Source organism: Bos indicus, chromosome 13 (genome assembly GCF_029378745.1).
Source record: "Bos indicus isolate NIAB-ARS_2022 breed Sahiwal x Tharparkar chromosome 13, NIAB-ARS_B.indTharparkar_mat_pri_1.0, whole genome shotgun sequence".
Classification (NCBI taxonomy): domain Eukaryota; kingdom Metazoa; phylum Chordata; class Mammalia; order Artiodactyla; family Bovidae; genus Bos; species Bos indicus.
Genome location: NC_091772.1, coordinates 47,470,390 through 47,487,670, shown reverse-complemented (window position 1 = coordinate 47,487,670; position 17,281 = coordinate 47,470,390). Strand labels below are relative to the sequence as shown.

Genomic DNA, 17,281 nt, shown 5'->3' with positions numbered 1-17,281 from the left:
AGTATCTTCTCATTGTCTGTGGCCTTCCTTTCCATTCTCTTTTAATAGCTCAGTTATCAGAATTTCTTAATTTTAATGTAGCTCAATTTGTCAACTGTTTCCTTCATAGTAAGTGCTTTTTCACAGGGACTTTTAGACATTACTAATATTATTCACATCTGAAAAATTAACAATTCCTTTAAATATCCAATATTCAAACTTACCCAATAATTTCATTTTTCTCTTTATAGTTTGATTAAATCAGGATCCAAATAAGATCCAGAAATCATTAATATGTCTTAAGTCTTTTAATTCATAGGTTTAATCCTCCATATATCTATCTCCATTGCTTCCCTCTTCTTCATTTTTTTTTTTTAAGTGGGGGAGGTGGGTCTCCTTGCATTTATTTTCTAAAGTAACCAGGGCACTTATCCAGTGCTGTTTGTCACTGTTCCTCGGATTTCCTGTAAACTAGAAGTTCGGCTAGAGTCTTGAATAGTCTTAGGTATGATTTTTTTGGACAAGATTTCTCCATCAGTAGTACTGCACAATATACTTTTATCAAGAAATATACAATATCTGATTGTGTGATGGTACTAGCACTGATGGTTATTGCCTCGTTCTATTCAACCCAATGGTTGTGAAAATATTAATATTCTATCACTCCTTTATCAATTATTCTATACAGAGAAACTTCCAGTCAACTATTTGCTTACTCTAAGGTACAGTGCATGCAAGAAAGGCATGATAATGCCTCAGAGCAATACCATGGCCTCAACACAATCACACACAGCCACTAAAAATGATAATGGGTTAAAAAGTTTAGACCCGAACAATGTTTAGGGCATATTCTTCAATTATTTACTTATATTTATTTTTGCTGTGCACAGGAGCTACTCTTCTTGCAGTACACAGCTTCTCATTGCGATGGCTTCTCTTGTTGCAACTCATGGACTCTAGAGCATGGGCTCATCAGTTGTGCTGTACAGGTTTAGTTGCCCTACCACATATAAGAGCTTCCAGGACCACGGATGGACTCATATAAGGTTTTCCTGGACCAGGGATGGAATCTGTGTCCATTGCATGGCAGGAGGATTCTTAACCACTGGACCATAGGAAAGTTCCTAGAGCATATTCTTATAAGTTACAACAATACATTGTAAGTTACATTGTAAGTTACAGTAGTACACATAATGCAGGAATGTGCAATGTGTATAAAAAGAAATATTAACAACGGTTATCTCTAAGAAGAAGGATTAAGGTGATTTCTTTTTTGTGCTTTTACAATGAATATATTTTATTTTCATCTATGTCATAATTTTAAAAAAAAGTTTGAAATACTGTTTACAAAAAACTTTTATAAACCATGACAATGTCGGAAAATGCTCCTGACAGCATAAAAAAAGTAAGGTTATCATCTAGGAGTATCATTTTAGGGTGTCATGTCTTATATTTAAGTCTTTAAGCCATTTTGAGTTTATTTTTGTTTATGGTGTGAGTGTGTGTTTATGTGTGTGTGTGCGCACTTAGTTGCTCAGTTGTGTCTGACTCTTGCGACCCCATAGACCATAGACTGCCAGGCTCCTCCGTTCATGGGATTCCCCAGGCAAGAATACTGGAGTGGATTGCCATTCCCTTCTCCAGGGGATCTTCCCCACCCTGGAATCAAACCCAGGTCTCTTGCATTGCAGGCAGACTCTTTACTGACTGAGCCATGAGGGAAGCCCTGTGGTGTGAGAGAGTGTTCTAATTTTATACCACTTGCTGAAGAGACTGTCTTTTCTCCACTGTAAACCCTTGCCTCTTTTGCTGAAGGTTAACTGACTACAGGTGTGCAGGTTTATTTCTGAGCTCTTGATTCTGTTCCACTGATTTATCCGTCTGTTTTTGTGCTAATCCGTGCTGTTGCATTACAGTGGCTTTGTAGTATTGCCTCAAGTCTGGGATGGTTATGCCTCCAACTTTGTGCTTTTTCTCCAGGATTGCTTCAGCAATTCCAGGTCTTTTATGTTTCCACATAAATTTTATGATTATTTGCGCCTAGTTCTGTGAAAAATGTCATGGGTAATTTGATGGAGAACATAGGCAAAAATTCTGACATAAATCACAGAAATACTTTCTTAAATCAGTCTCCCAAGGTAAAACAAATAAAAGCAAAAATAAACAAGTAAAACTTACAAGTTTCTGCACAGCAAAGAAAACCATAAACAAAAAGACAACCTACAAATTAAAGAAAATATCTGCAAACAATACAACTGACAAGGGCTTAATTTCCAAAATGCTCAGTCTCAAAAAATGGCAATATCAAAAATATCAGCTCGATATCAAAACACAAACAGCTCAATCAAAAAATGGACCGAAGACCTAAATAGACATTTCTCCAAAGAACACAAAGAGATGACCAACAGGCACGTGGAAAAATGCTCGACACTGCTAATTATTAAAGAAAATGAAATCAAACTACAATAAGGTATTACCTCACACCAGTCAGAATGGCCATCATCAAAAAGTCTAAAAACAGTGCAGTTGTTGAAAATCTGTCATGCAATTCACTTCCTTTTCAGGGAACTACGATCTCACATGCCTTGGAGCAACTAGGCCTATGTGCCACAACTAGAGAGTCCTTGCACCAGTGAAAGATCCCACATGACACAGGGATCCTGAGTGCCGCAACCAAGACTGATGCAGCCAAATAAATAAATAAATCAGTGGCTCATTTTTTTATGTCTAAAAAAACGATACAATGAACTTATTTATAGCAGAAACAGGCTATTTAAAGCAGAAACTATTCTATTTAAAACAGAACAGACTCACAGATATAGAAAATAAACTTATGGTTACCAAAGAGAAGGAGAGAAGAGGGATAAATTAGGAACTGAGGATTAACAGATAAACACTGTTATAACAGATATCAAATCCCTTACGATTATACAATGGAAGTGATAGATTCAAGGGATTAGATTTGATAGAGTGCCTGAAGAATTATGGATGGAGGTTTGTGACACTGTACAGGAGGCAGTGATCATAACCATCCCCAAGAAAAAGAAATGCAAAAAAGCAAAATGGCTGTCTGAGGAGGCCTTACAAATAGCTGAGAAAAGAAGAAAAGTTAAAGGCAAAGGAGAAAAGGAAAGATATACCCATTTGAATGCAGAGTTCCAAAGAACAGCAAGGAGAGATAAGAAAGCCTTCCTCAGTGATCAATGCAAAGAAATAGAGGAGAACAATAGAATGGGAAAGACTAGAGATCTCTTCAAGAAAATTAGAGATACCAAGGGAACATTTCATGCAAAGATGGGTGCAATAAAGGACAGAAATGGTATGGACATAACAGAAGCAGAAGGTATTAAGAAGAGGTGGCAAGAATACACAGAAGAACTATACAAAAAAGATCTTCACAACCCAGATAAGCACGATGGTGTGATCACTCACACTCACCTAGAGCCAGACATCCTGGAACATGAAGCCAAGTGGGCCTTAGGAAGCATCACTACGAACAGAGCTAGTAGAAGTGATGGAATTCTAGCTGAGCTATTTCAAATCCTAAAAGATAATGCTATGAAAGTGCTGCACTCAATATACCAGCAAATTTGGAAAACTCAGCAGTGGCCACAGGACTGGAAAAGGTCAGTTTTCATTCCAATCCCAAAGAAAGGCAATGCCAACGAATGTTCAAACTACCACACAATTGCACTCATCTCACATTCTAGCAAAGTAATACTCAAAATTCTCCAAGCCAGGCTTCAACAGTACATGAACTCTGAACTTCCAGATGTTCAAGCTGGATTTAGAAAAGGCAGAGGAACCAGAGATCAAATTGCCAACATCCAAAAGCGAAGAAGAACTAAAGAACATTTTGATGAAAGTGAAAGAGGAGAGTGAAAAAGTTGGCTTAAAGCTCAACATTCAGAAAACTAAGATCATGGCATCCAGTCCCATCACTTCCTAGACAGCATATTAAAAAGCAGAGACATTACTTTGTCAACAAAGGTCTGTCTAGTCAAGGCTATGGTTTTACCAGTAGTCATGTATGGATGTGAGAGTTGGACTATAAAGCAAGCTGAGCACAGAAGAATTGATGCTTTTGAACCGTAGTGTTGGAGAAGACTCTTGAGTCCCTTGGACTGCAAGGAGATCCAACCAGTCCATCCTAAAGGAAATCAGTCCTGAATATTCATTGGAAGGACTGATGTTGAAGCTGAAACTCCAATACTTTGGCCACCTGATGTGAAGAAATGACTCGTTTGAAAAGACCCTGATGCTGGGAAAGACTGAGGGCAGGAAGAGAAGGGGATGACAGAGGATGAGATGGTTGGATGGTATCACCGACTCAATGGACATGAGTCTGGGTAAATTCTGGGAGTTGGTGATGGACAGGGAGGCCTGGCATGCTGCAGTTCACGGGTCGCAAAGAGTCAGACACGACTAAGCGACTGAACTGGACTGATACAGCACAGGGAACTATATGACCTATCTTGTAATAACCCATAAAGGAAAAGAATCTTAAAAAGTAGATTTTATATATATATATATATATAAAAAACTGAATCACTCCTGTACACCTAAAACGGACACAACATTATAAATGAACTGCGTGCATGCGAAGTCGCTTCGGTTGTGTCCAACTCTTTGGGATCCCATGGACTGTAGCCCTCCATGCTCCTCTGTCCATGGGATTCTCCAGGCAAGAATACTGGAGTGGGTTGCTATTTCCTTCTCCATGTCGGCAAAGTAATGTCCCTGCTTTTTAATATGCTGTCTAGCTTTGTCACTGATTTTCTTCCATGGAGCATCTTTTAATTTCATGGCTGCAGTCACCATCCATAGTGATTCTGGAGCCCAAGGAAATAAAGTCTGTCATTGTTTCCATTGTTTCCCCATCTACTTGTCATGAAGTGATGGGACCAGATGCCATGATCTTAGTTTTTTGGAAGTTGAGTTTTAAGCCAGCTTTTTCACTCTCCTCTTTCACTTTCATCAAGAGGCTCTAATTTCTCTTCACTTTCTGCCATAAGGGTGGTGTCATCTATACATATGAGGTTATTGACATTTCTCCCAGCCATCTTGATTCCAACTTGTGGTTCATCCAGCCTGACATTTTGCATGATGTACTCTGCACAGAAGTTAAATAAGCAGGGTGATAATATACAGCCTTGACGTACTCCTTTCCCAATTTTGAACCAATCAGTTGTTCCATGTTCAATTCTAACTGTTGCTTCTTGACCTGCATACAGGTTTCACAGGATGGAGGTAAGGTGGTCTGATATTCCCATGTCTTTAAGAATTCTCCACAGTTTGTTGTGATCTACATAGTCAAACGCTTTAGCATAGTCAATGAAGCAAAAGTAGAAGTTTTTCTGGAATTCTCTAGCTTTTTCTATGATCCATCTTCTAAAGCCAGCTAGTACATCCAGAAGTTCTTGGTTCACATACTGTTGAAGCCTAGTTTGAGAAAGAACAGAAGAGAAAGGCAAAGGAGAAAAGGAAAGACAAACCCATATGGATGCAGTTCCAGAGACAAGCAAGGAGCATATTGAGATAAGGGAAGATCTTAAATGGATTTTGAGAAAACAGGACTTCAATAGGTAGAGGTGGAAAGAGGGGTGACAGAAAACAAGCGTATTTCCTAGGGTTGGAAATATCAAGAGGCAAGATGCATGTCACAGAGGCCCCAAGCAGGAAGGGGGTTGGTTAAGAGACAGGGTCATAAAGGACCAAATTTAAGAGATCTGAAAAGAGGGTCAGAATTTTTTCCTTCCCTTTTGTAACTCACAGAGTAGTTTCACAGCTGTTCAAAGGTCAGGAGGACTAGAAGAGACCGAGTAAATCCTGAAGGAAGGTAACTCAATTAGAAGGATTTACAACTAGTTCAGGCATCCTGAACTATCCTAAATACGCAAAAGCAATAGATAAGGAATCCAGGTGTCATCTGATGTGAACACCTGGCCTGGACTACATGAGGGAGCAGAGACACAGGGACTAATGGATTCCCAGCTGGAGCAGAGCAGACAGGAGAAGGAAGGTCAATGTCTAAAAGGAGAAAATCAGATTTGAGACAAAGCAAGTTTGTGCTGCCTGATGTACACATATGCCTAGGAATTTCCTGCAGATCACTGAACTCACAAGACTGGCAGGACACAGACTGTGGGTAAAGGCTTTGAGAGCCACCCACTGAGGGATTCAGGTCAGCGACACACATCCTCTCAATGTCAGAGACCCACGAGCAGAGAATGCTGCCAGTAAATCTCAAATCGCAAGGGCTCTTTCCAAAACGCAGCCAAGTCTTCACAGAGAAGTCCCGGGGTGGTCCTGGGGTGACTCTAATACAAGAGCTGCTGCCAAAGAGCAACAAATTCAAAGGACAGTTCGGGTCCTTCCACCTTCCAGGTGCTCATGAGCTCTACTTCGGGGCAGGGGTAGGCTGCTGCCGGGAAGGAGAATCAGGGAGGTGGGAGGGAGGTGTTCACAGTGCTACACCATCACCTTTCAATTCTGAGACATGCACACACTGTCTAGTCAAAATAACATAAAGTTTAACCTTCCTTAAAAGGTCACTCTAAATAAATAATAAAAGGTCACTCAACTGAGTGGGCCCTATGCCATCCCCACTGCTGAGGCAAACTTGAGCAGAAGAACAAAGACCAGGCAGTGGCAGTGAACTGCCTAACGGGGGCCAGGTCTGCCCTGGCTGGCGCCGCACCACCGCCCCAACCAGGCAACTACTGCACAGCAGAGCTTGGAAGGCAGGAACTCAACCCAACCCTAGGAACAAATCAGTATTCTTCAAAGGAGAGGCTGGCAAAATTAACAGTCAAGAGTCTCTTTTCCAAACCAGACACAGTCTGTAAAGTGAAAAGCTGTGTTTTATTACCCCCACAGCCTCCAGCTCCAGGCAGGAAGGCTGGGGAGACTGGCACAGCACAGGGAGCGCGTTAAAAAACTGTGTGCAGGAGAGTTGCTTGGCAAGCCCTCTGCAACACTAAGAAGTTCAACACACTCCATCTATGTGGATCTTAGAAAAGATAGCAGAGTGCACAAACCAGAAATAATGATGCACTATTTTTTTCAGTTTAAAAGGTGATTATGTTCACTGTGAAATTAGGAGAGTCATTTCAAAAGCTTCCCAAATACATTCAAAATTATGATTTCTTGAAATCAGTGGAGGAAGAATGGATTATTTGGAGCCAAAAGTGATATAAAGTCCTGGACGTTTTCCCCATGAGCACAGACACCAGCCCTCTCTCGGAGTTAGTGAGACTGTATATACCAGACCTTGGGTTCAGTGAACATTCTAAAAGAAAATGTGTAAATACTGAATGACATTGTTTTAGGACAAATAGTTTTAATACTAAGAGCCATCAACCAGAAAGCATTTATTCTCAGTAGCTTCCCATGAAGCTCAGAGTGAGGAGACAACAACTTCTAGGAGTTCCTTTCAAGGATACCCGAGTGGCTGCTCCCAGGGGTGAATTTAAAATATATAAATCACCACTTTCCCAATAACCAGGAAAACAGGACCTAATCAACTTTTTCTATAAAAAAAAGTTTTCTCAGAGTTTCAACGTTCACTCAGGAATACACACACACGTTTATATACGTACATACATACATATATATATATATATTTGGCATTTTGAAAGATTTTGCTATTTTCGTGAAAAAATAGGAGATATTTGGGCTTTTTTTAAATCAAAGTCAACCAACGCAGAAACTTTTAAAGTTTGTAAATTAAGTCTGTATCCTAAAAGGCAACATTATGCAACATAATGAGTAAAAAGGAATCAGAAAACCTTCATACTATTAACAACTCTGCATCTAACTAGCTGTGTGACATTGAGCAAGTAACAACCTCTCTGGGCTACTCTGCTATAAAATAACTAGCCCTAAAATCCCTTCTAGTTCTAACATCTAATAAGAGCAATTTAATATTTTTTAAAATGTTAAAGGCTAATGAAATACCACATAAATTTACACCAAACATTTTAAACAAAATGTTTTTTTGAAAAAAACTAATTTTAAGTAGCTGTAAGTTGGAAAATAACTGAGTTTTTAAAATAAAATTATACTGTTTGATCAGCAACTTAAAATACTGGGTCAAATGACAAACTAATCTTTCATCTTTTCTATTTAAGTCTGGGAGCCATAGTTAAGGTTTACTGATTATTCAAAACCTAAATTATTTCTCAGTGTTAAAAAAAAAAAAAAGACTGAAAGAATAAAGCATTTCTCCTGCATCTGAAGTAGTCAGAGCTCTGAAAATAAGATTTTATTTCAGTAGTTCACTTTTAAAGTCTAACAGAAAACTATGTTTAATTATTTACCACTATTCTAAAATATGCTATGAAAGTGAAAGTCTTTCAGTCATGTCCAACTCTTTGCAACCCCATGGACTATACAGTCCGTGAAATTCTCCAGGCCAGAATACTGGAATGGGTAGCCTTTCCCTTCTCCAGGAGATATTCCCAACCCAGGGATCGAACCCAGGTCTCCCAAATTGCAGGCAGATTCTTTACCAGCTGAGCCATGAGGGAGGTCTGAAAAAGCTATTGCTGCTGCTAAGTCGCTTCAGTCGTGTTCGACTCTGTGCGACCGCATAGACGGCAGCCCATCAGGCTCCCCCGTCCCTGGGATTCTCCAGGCAAGAACACTGGAGTGGGTTGCCATTTCCTTCTCCAATGCATGAAAGTGAAAAGTGAAAATGAAGTGGCTCAGTTGTGTCTGACTCTTATCGACCCCACGGACTGCAGCCTACCAGGCTCCTCCGTCCATAGGATTTTCCAGGCAAGAGTACTGGAGTGGGGTGCCACTGCCTTCTCCGGAAAAAGCTTTTAGGGAAAGACAATTGCATGTAGCAATATTCCTTCTACAGCTCAAGTCTGACTGTGATTCTGACCACTGAAAAATTCAGTAAGAAAATGAACTGAAAAGCTGGGACATAGAACGCCAAGCTCTGTCTATAAAATTTTCTTTAAAAGGTGATAAATATGAAAAGACTACTCTGAACACTTATAACTTGAAATATTTAATCATCTTCCAAGAGTAGAAGGTGAATATTAGTTTTTCCTGTAAAACTACATTTCAACCAGAAACAATAGCTTAACACAGTACAATGTGACAATTTCTGCTCTACATATGTAACATGCATACTCATTTAATCCACATGAGTATCTTCTGAAGCACATGCTACTTTTTATCACCCCTCATTTTAGAGATGGACAAGCTGAGGCTTTTATGCAAGTTAAGTGATTTGCTCAAAGTTACACAGCTGGTATGGAGTAGGTAAATGGCAACCCACTCCAGTATTCTTGCCTGGAAAGTTCCATTGACAGAGGAGCCTCGCAGGCTACCGTCCATGGGGTGGCAAAGAGTTGGACACGTCCAAGTGACATGGACTGAGTGACATCACACACACACATACACAGCTGCTAAGTGGCACTGTCCAGGCTGATGATAGCTCTAGCTGACTGTTATGCCCCTGCTCTTAAAACCACAATCTTCAGTTAAAATCTAAACTCCCCTTTCTAAATGATGCCTTTATTTCATCTTTATACCGGTTTCACTGATCTAGAAAGAAAGCCTTGAATGAGTAAAGCTCTAGTTTAAACAGCACTCTAGCACCTAAGGACAGTAGTAGAAAACTCCACATCCTTCCTTCTAACCTCCAAAACAAAGTCTCCTGAAATGCCAACCCAATCATAAATTTTAAGATGCCCATGTTTTGGCCCAAGTTCCATTCTCTCCTTTCCTAAGCTCCAATGGAAAAACATGGAACGATGGGAGGAAGATCATTTCCAAACCTTAAATACCAAGTTTCTTGGTTTGGCAACAATACTGTGCTTTGGGACTTTAAAATTATAAGCACGGTTCCCAGAGGAAAAATTTCCTTTATTAGCAACTGGCTTGACAATTCCATCCTAGGATGCTAAATATAATACATTCTGACTTTTATAATAATAAACACATTCCCCAGATTATTTTGAAATGACTGTTTATTTATATTTTGTCACACCAGTTAGGCAACTGTAGCACTTTTTCCTAAATCTTTCAAATTTGTTTCAGTTCTTTTAGTGAACTGACCTGACACTGTTTTCTGAATTGTACTATGAAATAAGAAAGCTGGAATTTTTCCATTTATTTCCCTTAAAAGATACCCTTGTTTTACTATTTTTGATTTTCTTAAATTTTAACCCAAGAATATCAGCAAAGTCAGAATCATGGAAGTAAGTTTTACAAACTATAAAATAAAATAAACCTAATTTTAATACTTTATATACATTCATGTGATGGCTCAGATGGCAGTGAATCCACCTGCAAGGCGGGAGACCTCGGTTTGATCCCTGGGTTTGGAAGATCCCCTGGAGGAGGGCATGGCAACCCACTCCAGTATGCTTGCCTGCAGAATCCCCATGGATAGTAGAGTCTGGCAGGCTACAGTCCACGGGGTTGCAAAGAGTGACTAAGCACAGCATACATTCATCAAAGACAAATAAAGCATTTCACAGTTTTTAAAAGGAATCTTTATTATTAAAAATCCCATGCAAGGTAATCCAGAAATATTGGCAATGGCGCAACTGCCTTGTTCTGAGCTAATGGACTGTTTGTGGAGCAACAAGCATTCAGTGAACCTCAAATGGATCCAAGCAGTTGGATGGGGAGGGTAGAAATTTTGTTTTACCTCATAACCTCATGGTTTTGGGGGCATGTGGGTTTGCTTGTTTTTACCATTAAGTCTAATTCTTACAAGTAGCTTTTTAACATACAGCCCACTAGGTATCACTCTTTCTTTTTTGACTGCTCTTTTCACACCTAAAACCACAAAGTCCCATTAACGTCAAGACTGATCTCTCACCCTATTCAGGGTTATATAGCCTCAAAACATCTGTAACTTCCCAACAGGCAAATGCATGGTGGCAACAGAGCTCTTCCAGGCCAAACTAAGGTATTTAATGGGAAGATTAGAAACTTCAAAGTACCTTGTCTCTGTATGCGACTCCTCAACTTGCAACCAAATTTTTCTCCAAAACATATTCTAGAAATCAAATTCTATTATCTTTCACCCTTCTAGTATAACTGCTGTTGACACCCTGACACCAAATCTTGGCTTTTTCCTTCCTGATAGCTCCCTAACGTTCCTTTCCTCCAGTTTTCTAAAATGGAAAGCTACATAAATTGGTATTGAGGGTCTGGTGTAGGGGCAATAGGGATTGGTGGGAGCAGCTATTCCTCAGTTCAGTTCAGTTCAGTCGCTCAGTCGTGTCCGACTCTTTGCGACCCCATGAATCGCAGCACGCCAGGCCTCCCTGTCCATCACCAACCTCAGTTCCAGCCAAACATTAATCAGCTGGGAATATGATGGCAGATCTTCCAATGATCCAAAATAGGCAATAAATTCAAGTGGTTGGGAGAAATATTCTGGTTTTTTTTAAAGCAATACAGGGACCAAAGAAAACAACTGCAGGTCACCAATTGGCAACCCGCGAGTCAGACACTCTCTTTCATTCTGGTCCAGGCTCCCTGAGTCCGGTTTACACATCACTGTCATCAATCCACCAAATAACACTGCTCCTGCTCCTGACCACGACAAACTCCAGGCTTGAAATACTACCACGAAGTTTGTGCTGTCACTTAGTGTCCACAGTAACAAGGCCACTCCTCACCTTCCCTACAAAGACCTTTCACTTCAACCAAAGAAGTCTACTCACCTCATCCCTCACCCCCGCAAGATGGCCTCTGTTCTACCCTCCTCTTACCCCAACAAAGCCCACATCTGAAGCAGGAAACAAGTCCATCTTTGGGGAAGATACCTTTCAACACCTAATGACTGCATGACTTCTCTGCTTAAAGCCTACAGATTTAACTTTCGAGAAGGGGTTTAAATCTCCTAACAGGCAAATCTCATGGCCTTGTCTTGATACACCCTCACCCCTCAACAAATAACGGGAGATCGGAGAGGCTAAGTCACTGTCTGAGGAATCTTTGCGGGGTTTCGACGTCTTCACACCCGGGAACGCCTGGGGAGGTGGACTAGAATGGGACCCCCCCGTCCCAATCAGCCCTGCGAGGCAGGCGGACGTGCGCAACCTCCCGCGTTTTCCTTCCTGCGCCGCGGAGATACCAACCCCAGCCGGACCCCAGACCCGTGTCCTCGGGACCTCGACCTGCTGAACCCTGCCGCGAGGTCCGCGGGAACCCGCATCCAAGGACCGTCCGCCCTAGTGAGGCCCGATGCTGCCGGCGGCCGCGCCAGAGTCAAAAGGCGAGACGACCCCTCTCTGCGCGCCCCCCACGGGCTTATGGGGGACGCCGCTTCCGCGGCCGCGCCCACCCGGTGCCGCCGCTACCTTGTCCTCGGGCGGAGCTTCCGGCTCGCGGGCCACCCTCTGCCTCAGCTCCGTCATGCTGGAGACACCAGCGCTTAGTAGCCGCTGCCGCGTAGCGCAGACGCCGGGGCCGGCGCGCGGACTCTGCTCGGCCAGCCCCGAGTTGCCAAAGCAGAGCGCAGCTACGCAGCGCCTTGCTTGCCCCACCGCAGCCCAGCCGCCAGCCCTGGAACTCGGCCCCGCCCGGCTCAGCCGCCGCCCTTTCACCCGGGCGGAGCTTGACCAGCCTTCTCCAGCCTCTGCCTGCTGGCTCCTTTTCTGGTAAAGGCCCGGAGGGAGGGCGCAGGCGCACCATCGCCATCACGGGCCGGGAGATCCACCAATGGCGCGAACCCGTTAGGGAGGCGGGGCGGAGGCGGGGCAAGTGAAAGTAGTGGAGAGGCGTGCGTTATTAGATAGTAGCCTGAGGGGGCGGGAAAAGGCGTGCGTTTTGGAAGGAGACTAGCCAATGGGAACTCGAGGACTGGCGCCCAGGGTCTTAGAGGTTAACAACTTGCCAGGGATAATGGCAACCCACTCCAGTATTCTTGCCTGGAAAATCCCATGGATTTAGGAGCCTGGTAGGCTACAGTCCATGGGGTCGCAAAGAGTCGGACACGACTGAGCGACTTCACTTTTTTTCACTTTCCCCAGTCTCCAGCTTGCCTAGTCAGTACTTTGCCTCACACGGATAAGTATCCGCTTATTAGGCCCTGAGCGGAAAGGTCTGGGGAGCCCACCAGTGTAAAAGCAGGAGATTACTGATAAGGAAGTGAGAGTCAAACTTCAGTCTGTATCGTCTGGTTTATTTTATGTGCTGGGCACTGAACTATGTAATCTGTCTCATTTAAACTGCACAACACTTGGAAGTGGATATGATATTCATTTTACAGTTAGGGTTTTCCACGTTTATTCAGATTTCTTTTCTGCCTTCTGAACTACTGAAAGACCTTTTAGGTGGGGAGGAACGCTGCCTACTTTGTTCACAGCCGGATCCCCTCTGTACCTGACACATCCCAAGTCCCTAATGAATGAGGTTTCTCCTAAAAGAAAATGATTTAGCCAAGGTCTCACGGCCAAAATGTGCCCACTAGGAATTAGAACATAAATCTGTTTGCCACCAACCCCCGCTGTAACATAATCCCAGCCTTCTTAAATTCATTATTAATATCTGTGTTACTCGGCATTGCTTTCAGCAGTTCCTGTTCGCTGCCTTGTAAGTGATGTAAAACAAGTATAAAATGGGGCCCCTTCCGTTAGCATCTTGTAATTTAACAAGGAGAGAAATTTGCACACATAGGAGATGCAAGTTTGAGTTAGCAATTTTGACCTGAACTGTGAGGTTTGGGGAAAATAGAATTCTGAACAGGATGTTTTATTTTCTTGATTTCTGTGAAACTAGATCCCCAAATGCCTGTAACACTGCTTACAGTCTACAGTAAAGTAGACGTGAGATCCATGTTAAGTCGCTTCAGTCGTATCTCTTTGTGACCCAATGGATTGTAGCCCGCTAGGCTCCTCTGTCCACGGGATTCTCCAAACAAGAATACTGGAGTAGGTTGCCATGCCCTCCTCCAGGGGATCTTCCTGACCCAGGGATAGAACCCATGTCTCCCTCCTGCATTGCAGGCAGATTCTTTACCCATGAGCCATCAGGGAAGCCCAAAATAGGTGTGGAGATCAATGAATTCAGGGTATGTTTTGTTCTCTATTAACAACATTGCACAAATACTTGGTTTTGTTTTGTTTTTTGAGAGAAACAGACCACTCCATTCAGGCCATTATTTATTTAGAGAAAGCCTTGCTTTTGTGTTTTGTCTTAATCTTATTTATAAAAGTAAATAACATGCTGATTGTAATTTTTAAACTCTTTTAATCTGTTGGGGACTGTGTGACCACTATTTTGACTGTTAGTGATCACCTCTTGAACTGTAGACACTTCTTGGATAAATTATTCAAGGTTTATTAGCTATAGGATGTAAAAGGATGTCAACAGAGAGAGCCACAAGTTCATCCTTTAAGACAAGTGGAAGTGTTAGTGACTAGATTCTCACCTTTGGGAAACATGTGAAAGGTCACATCCAAGCAAGCATTACATCAGTCCTCCTGGAAGCTCGGCTGTTTGCTTTGAAACCCAGCCTGAGAACCAGTGCACACAGTTTCCGAATGCAAACCATTTTTTCATACATTTACTAAGACCGGACCTTAGACACTGAAAGCCAGAGACCTTTGGTTTTTGTTTAGATACATTGGATTGGGTTTCTCTATTGTGGAAACTTCAAATATATTAACCAACACGTTTTATGCAAGTTTTAAAACTTACATAGTCATTCCTTATGTTTTCTGGGGTGTTTTTTCCTTTTATGTTTAGAAGTCCACAGCAAGATCTCTTAAATATTTACCAATATATTTTTCTATTTCTTGAGTTTACACGTATTTGAATTTTAATTAACCTGTCGAATTTATTTCAGTAAACAATTAGGAAGAGTCTATAGCGTTATTCTTTCCTCAGTTCAGTTCAGTCGCTCAGTTGTGTCCGGCTCTTTGCGACCCCATGAATCACAGCCTGCTAGGCCTCCCTGTCCACCACCAACTCCCGGAGTTCACTCAGACTCATGTCCATCGAGTCAGTGATGCCATCCAGCCATCTTATCCTCTCTCGTCCCCTTCTCCTCCCACCCCCAATCCCTCCCAGCATCCTAGAAGTTTAATGAATTTTTTATAATTTAATTAATTTTTCTCACTGTTTGGAATAGCACCTTTACTAGATGTTTAAGTAATCCTCTTAAAATAGAAGTCTCATGTCAAAGCTTCCTTTGATAACTTTCTTTTTCACTTATAGAAGGCTTCCAAAGTGCTATAAGATCTCAGCCCTGCCTGTCTTTTCAACTTCTCTCCCCTTTGTTCAGTGTGTTCCAGACATATCAATCTTTGAGTTCTATTATGTCAATTGTTGTTGTTCAGTCCCTAAGTCGTGTCCAAACCTTTGCGACCCCATGAACCACAGTCCAGCAGGATCCTCTATGGGCTTTTACACAGAGATTTTTCTATGACATTTTTCCTGGTGAGAATACTGGAGTGGGTGCCATTTCCTTCTCCAGGGGATCTTCCCAGACCAGGGATCAAACTCATTTCTCCTGAACTGGCAGGCTGATTCTTTACCACTCAGCCACTGCTGCCGCTGCTGCTAAGTCGATTCAGTCGTGTCCGACTCTGTGCGACCCCATAGACAGCAGCCCACTAGGCTCCCCCGTCCCTGGGATTCTCCAGGCAAGAACACTGGCGTGGGTTGCCATTGCCTTCTCCAATGCATGAAAGTGAAAAGTGAAAGGGAAGTAGCTCAGTCGTGCCCCACTCTTAGCAACCCCATGGACTGCAGCCTATCAGGCTCCTCCGTCCATGGGATTTTCCAGGCAAGAGTACTGGAGTGGGTTGCCATTGCCTTCTCCGACTGAGCCACTAGGGAAGCCTATATGTCAATTACATCTCAATAAAGCGGGGGGAAAATATTTATTAAAAAGCTTTCAATTTTTTCACATTTATTTATTTTTGGCTGCACTGGGTCTTCATTGCTTTTCTTGGGCTTTCTCTAGTTGCAGCGAGCAGGGGCTACTGTCCATTGCAGGGTATAGGCTTTTCATTGTGATAGCTTCTCTTGTTTTGGAGTATGGGATATAGGGCACTCAGGCTTCAGGAGTTGCAGCTCCCTGGCTCTAGAGCACAGGCTCAATAGTTGTAGTGCATAGACCCTTGTTCCAAGGCATGTCAGGATTAGGATCGAACCCAGAGGTCCTACACCAGTAGGTGACTGCATCACTGAGCCACCAGAGAAGCCCAGTATCACTCTTAAGAATGCTGCATCATTCACAGCCTTGACAACGGTGATATATGGAAAAACAGCAGTTATCAGCAACTGAGAAACTGAATGTTAAAATATATTCTGAGTGCTTTTATATATGGTGTGCTTTTACATATATATCATATATATAATATGTGCATCATAGGCACAAGAGTGATATATGATACAAATGTTTTATAAGTCAAAGTTCTATGATAATAACAAAACAGAAAATCTAAACGATAAATCAGGATAGTTGCATATTTTCTTGTGCTACATAAAATAATGGAGCATCTTACAATTGAAGGTATCTTAAATTCAATTAAAGACACAGCTAATAGAAATACTAGAGGGAGAGCATTGAGTAGGGAAAGGCAATTTTTGAAACCATAATGGTTGACAATATTCTAGATTTGATGAAATGCATGAATCTTTTGGCTAAGGAATACAAAAATTCCATGAACAGGATAAATAAAACCAAATCCACACCATACATGGTAGAAAGACTACAGAATTTTATAGACCAAGGTAAAACATTAGAAGCAACTAAAAAGAAATGCTATAAACAAAGGAAAAAAGAAACAAAGGGAGAATATTTATAATAGGGAGATGATTAATATATGAAATGCTTTTAATCAATAAGAAAAAAAGTTTAACAGAAAAAATATAAACATGCAATGGTCAAGAACTGTATGAAAGATATCCAATTTGCACCAGTCTTTTAATATGCAAATTGAAATTTCCACACAAACGAGCACAGATTTAAAAATTAGACTGCCAGTAACTATAGTTAGAAAAATTAGGGGCAAGGAGCATGCTCATAGTCTTGGCTGGAATTTAAACTACAATCTTTTAGAAGTCAACTTAGTTAAACATTTATCAAAAATTTAATGCGTATGCTCCTCTATCCAGCAATACTACTTCAAGGAGTTGCCCGAATTACAAGACATTGGCAATTAGGTTAGGTTACATTTGTAGGATATGATGCCATCTTTTTAAGAGGTGCTGATAAACAAAACATGAACCCGGCATAAAATTAAACATACTTTAGTAAGCACTTTGCTGAATTCTTTATGGCATGAACTCATTATTTTTTTTTTAAGAT

The 17,281-nt window shown here is 41.6% G+C and overlaps 1 protein-coding gene across 1 annotated transcript in view; it reads right to left on the bottom strand.

Moving 5' to 3' along the window:
- The window catches only part of CDS2 (CDP-diacylglycerol synthase 2), a 56,948-nt gene extending 44,322 nt beyond the window's left edge, over positions 1–12,626 (bottom strand). Inside the window, exon 1 of the mRNA XM_019973362.2 lies at positions 12,321–12,626. Coding sequence (XP_019828921.1) covers positions 12,321–12,377 — 57 coding nt within the window. The 5' untranslated portion in view covers positions 12,378–12,626. The remainder of the gene's footprint in view (positions 1–12,320) is intronic.
- Positions 12,627–17,281: the final 4,655 nt, after the last annotated feature.